Here is a 4,463-nt window from a genome sequence, read left to right as displayed (position 1 = left end):
GACCATTGCAATCGGGAGAAAGAAGCCGGTTCAGCATCCCATAAGCCGTGCCAAAATCCGGAGCTTTTTTCCCAGCTAACCCGACATCCAGTCTGGTCACAAAACTTTTCAACAACGTTAACCAAGTCACAAATGCTCTCTCTCTGTTTTCACAAAATACTGCAATGTCGTCCGCGTATGCAAGTAGCTTCACATGCGCCGATTGAAGCTTGAAACCCGAGATGCATTCATTATTGAGAATGGCCAAGCATAATAGGTCGAGATAGGCTGCAAAAAGCAGAGGAGAGAGTGGGCATCCTTGCCTCACCGAAGAACGCACTGCGAGACTGTCAGTGAGATCGCCATTCACTATAATACGCGTCGAGCAGTTTGCGTACGCCATTCTCACTCCCTCCACGATTACCGAGCCCAGGTTACAATGCTCTAGAATGGAGAAAAGGATGTCGTGTGATACGCGATCGAACGCTTTTTCCAAATCCAGCTGAATCATGGCAACCTGACTTCCAAGCGTGTCTACACATTCCAGTACGGTTCGTGCCACATGTATATTTGTGACGATGCTGCGACCTCTTATGCCGCACGTTTGGTGCGGTCCGACTAATTTGGCTATTACACTCTGCAATCTCTTCGCTAAAACCTTCATAAAGAATTTGTAATCAACATTTGTCAGGCTTATTGGCCTATAGGACTTCACCAACAGGCGTTTCTCCGGATCATCAGTTTTTGGAATAAGTACGATGTGTGACGTAGTAAATGATAATGGCACTTGTTTGCGTTCGTAGGCTTCTCTTATCACTTCCAACATAAGGCTGGAAACATGGTTTTTAAATGCTTTGTGAAAGGAGGCGCTCAGCCCATCTGGTCCAGGGGCTTTCCCCCATGGGAGGTCATCTATGGCTTTTTCTATCTCTTGCAATGTAATAGGCATTTCAAGGCTCTCTTTCACATGATCTTCGAGCGTTGGCATTAGCTGTAAATATTCTTTTGGAAACCCTTCACTATGTTCGCGCGTATTACTCAGAAGTTCAGCAAAATGTTTCAGAATCGCACACTTTATATCTTTAGCATCGTTTGTAATCTGCCCTTCATGTCTTATTTGCCTGATTTCCTTCTGGCAAGCATACCTTTTTTCACCTGATAGCGCTCGCTTTGTCGGCGCCTCGCCAGCCCACAGTTTATCGCTTCTTGCACGTATAACCGCGGCTTTGTACTTCTCAGCGTCGATTCTTTCTAAATGAGATTTCACATCTCACATCTCTTATTTGCTTCGTGAACTTTCCTGGCGCACAGCTTTCCATGCACAACAGGCACTTAAGTTGTCCATGAAGTTCCTTTTCTGTTTCTTTCTGTTTGTACCGAATAACACTGCTCTTTTCTATTGCTTTTATCTTCACCTGCTCTTTAAATCTTTCCCATTTATCTGCATGGCTTTCTTCATGCACCTTAAGCAAACATTCCAAATTGTTCGTGATTACCTTAACAAACTCTTCGTCCTCCAAAATTTTCTCGTTCAGTTTCCATAGATGCCAGTTGAAAACAGATTTCTCAACCTTTATTCCAAAAGTCGCACTAACTTGGCAATGATCACTAAACGAAATAGGTTTTACATTATAGTCGGTACATATTGGAAAGAGATCAGTAGATACATACAGCCTGTCTAGTCTCGCATGACTATCGCGTTGAAAGTGCGTGTATTCCGGACGGGTTCCAGCAGAAAACACATTTCCAATGTCTTCCAAGCAATAGTCATGCACCAATACATTCAACAGTTCAGCGCTCTTGTCTTTCACTGGTCTAATCTTCACTCGATCAGTAGCAGCCCACAACCAGTTAAAATCGCCCAATACAAGCAAAATTTTGTCACATTTCAAGTACGGCTAGACTGAATAAAAGAAGTTTTGACGATCACTTTCAACATTGGGGGCGTACATACAGACAGCACGCCAAAATAAATTTGAGAACAAAAAGTCAACAACCAAGAGTCGGTCACTTTCGCATGCAAATACGCAGTGTACGCTTATACCCAAAGTATTGCGAATGAAAAGAAGGCATCCGCCCGATGCCCCCACAGAGTGACAAACACACACATCAAAGTTTGCATGGAAAACAGACACCATGCGGTCTGCATGGTCCTGAGATTCTATCTTCGACTCTTGAACGGCTAATAAGTCGATTTCATTATCTAGCAGCAGGCGATTCAACTGGCATTGCCGCCTTCGGGCTCCAAGCCCTCTAACATTCAAGGTTGCTACACGTAATGGGACATCTAGCTTAATTGCCACGCATCCAGAGAAAACGGCGCCCGATCCATGTGATGCCTATCTCAATCGTCCATGTTGCTCTGCTTGTCCGAGGTTCCAAAGCGTACGTGCTCGTATCCGGCCTCCCAAAGGGATGTCTGAATGCGTACTGAGGCGTGCCTGACCACCGAACTTGCCACCTTCCATAAACACAGTCAAAGAGCCACAGCCGAAAACAGGCTATGACGGCTGACGCACCCCCTGCACTCACATGCATTAGGTCACGTCCAAACTACGGAGGCGGTTTCCCCGCCTGCCGCGTCTCGGACGAAACGTTCAGCCGAGGCCTCAACGTCGAACGTCGAACCCCCGCTGCTTTCGATGGCGGCTCGTCACTGCCACCACCAGGCTTCAGATCCTCACCGGCGCTCTCATCATGGGGCCGCTTCCCAACGGGTAGGCCGCTTACTCCTGCGTTGAAGTCCATAACTTCGGAGTTGGGAGACTCCGCGCTGCCTTGGCTTTCGAGCACAGGTTCTCTGGCGTCCGCCACGCTGTTACTTGCGTCCAGTCGGGAACCATTCTCCACTGGTGCAGAATCCGCTGTCGCAACGGCCGTGGACGTCCTCCTCATTGTCAAAGGGGTCAACACCGGCCCATCATTCCTTGCCGGTTGCCCGGTTGTTTTGGCTGCCTCTTCTGCGTCCGCCTCATCCATCAGATGCTCGGAAAAATCTTCGCTGTTCCCAGGTCCAGCGATGCTCGCGTAGCTGCGAGAACACTGCCCTTCTTCGTGGCCAAAACGACGGCATGCACCACAACACGGAACCTTACACTCTCGGCGAATGTGGCCGGTACTTCGACAACGGAGACATAACGGAGGCCTTCCAGGTACTACAACGAGCGCCAACTCACCGCCGACGTTCAGCTGGTGCGGCAAGTCGTCCAGTTTGACCCCCACTTTCATCTTCAAGGTGACAATCCTGCTAGTTGAACCGTTATCCCATATGCCATGCACGCGCCAGCGCTCCCTGGCCACTTCGGAAACCTTTCCATACGGCGCGAAGGCCACACGCACATCTCCATCCGGAACGTTGTGAAGCAACCAGGGGAGCTTCGGCCTCACATCCTGGTTAACGGGATCAATAACGAGGCAGCGACGTTGCTTCACACACAACTCACCCACTCCAGCAATCTTCTTCACAGCATCCGCCTCTTTCATAGTGATGGCCCAGACGTGGCTCATGCGATACGCCCCCATGGCGATGTCAGGGAGCAGCGAACGCTGAGCCAACGCGTCTCGGAAATCTTCCACCCGGTACGGGCGGGCCCTGATATGCGCGTGCAAAAAAACTGTGTTTAACACAAAACGCCCTGTTGGAAGACTTGGCAGAACAACCTGGTAGTCATTATCCTGTTCCATAGCCCTATTACCGCGGCCCGACATGGCCGCTGAAGCCGCTCCTGCGGAGCCCTGCATCCTGCGTCCATTCACTGGCGTGGCCGGAAGCAGAATCCCCCACTCAGCCACGAGTTCGATGCTTGAAAGCGGTACAAAAGCGCTTCTAGTGAATGCGGTGTTGCCTTAGAAACATGCCGTAGAACGTTATACTGCAGTGTATATCGGTAATTATGAGCATGTTACTTACAGAAGTCGCAGTTACACGAGTAGCGAAGTAGGTTTCCGCTACATTTCTTCTGCGCTCTGCGCACATGCAGAGCCATCTTGCGGCAAACACAGAAGAACCGCTCCTCGCAATGTGCGGCGCTGCCCCGACACGTGGCGCGCCACTCGCCCCTGACGTTTCGCCGTGTACCCTCACGGGTTGTACAATCAAGCGTCTTTCCTTTCTTTAGATCACTATCTTCGCTCACCCGCTTCTCCCCTTCGGGCCGCGCGGGTACCGATGCGAGGATGCCCCAATACCCTTGCGTTTAGTAAGTTTTCTCGACGAGGTTCAATAAGGCTATCGCGTTCCACTCTTGAAGGCGAAGCTTAAGCGTCATCCAAATTTTCTGTGGACATCTGAACCTCGCCGTAAGGGGAGGGAGGAAGGTGGGAGTTAAAGTGGAAGAGAGAAAGAGGGGCCGCAGTGGAGGGCTCTGCAACAGAGCCAGTACCAGGCCGGTGCATTTTCTTTTCTTTCTTCCTGCAGCCACAACAACAACAACGCTGACATCGCACAGCACACGGACGCCTCTTCGTTTCGCCTCAAACGAAAC

General features: G+C 50.1%; 1 protein-coding gene across 1 annotated transcript; it reads right to left on the bottom strand.

Moving 5' to 3' along the window:
• Nucleotides 1–2,326: 2,326 nt before the first annotated feature.
• On the bottom strand, nt 2,327–3,720 carry LOC146170859 (uncharacterized). Its single transcript, XM_084586732.1, has one exon. It carries the CDS (start codon nt 3,718–3,720, stop codon nt 2,533–2,535), a length of 1,188 nt encoding a protein of 395 aa, XP_084442858.1. The 3' UTR covers nt 2,327–2,532.
• Nucleotides 3,721–4,463: the final 743 nt, after the last annotated feature.

This window comes from Amblyomma maculatum, unplaced genomic scaffold (assembly GCF_055883805.1).
Source record: "Amblyomma maculatum isolate TAMU_Amacu unplaced genomic scaffold, ASM5588380v1 scaffold_31, whole genome shotgun sequence".
Classification (NCBI taxonomy): domain Eukaryota; kingdom Metazoa; phylum Arthropoda; class Arachnida; order Ixodida; family Ixodidae; genus Amblyomma; species Amblyomma maculatum.
This window is presented reverse-complemented; position numbering and strand designations above follow the sequence as displayed.

Excerpts from the sequence above, each read along its gene's own strand:
- LOC146170859 (XM_084586732.1), bottom strand. The coding sequence starts at position 3,720 with ATGCAGGGCTCCGCAGGAGCGGCTTCAGCGGCCATGTCGGGCCGCGGT.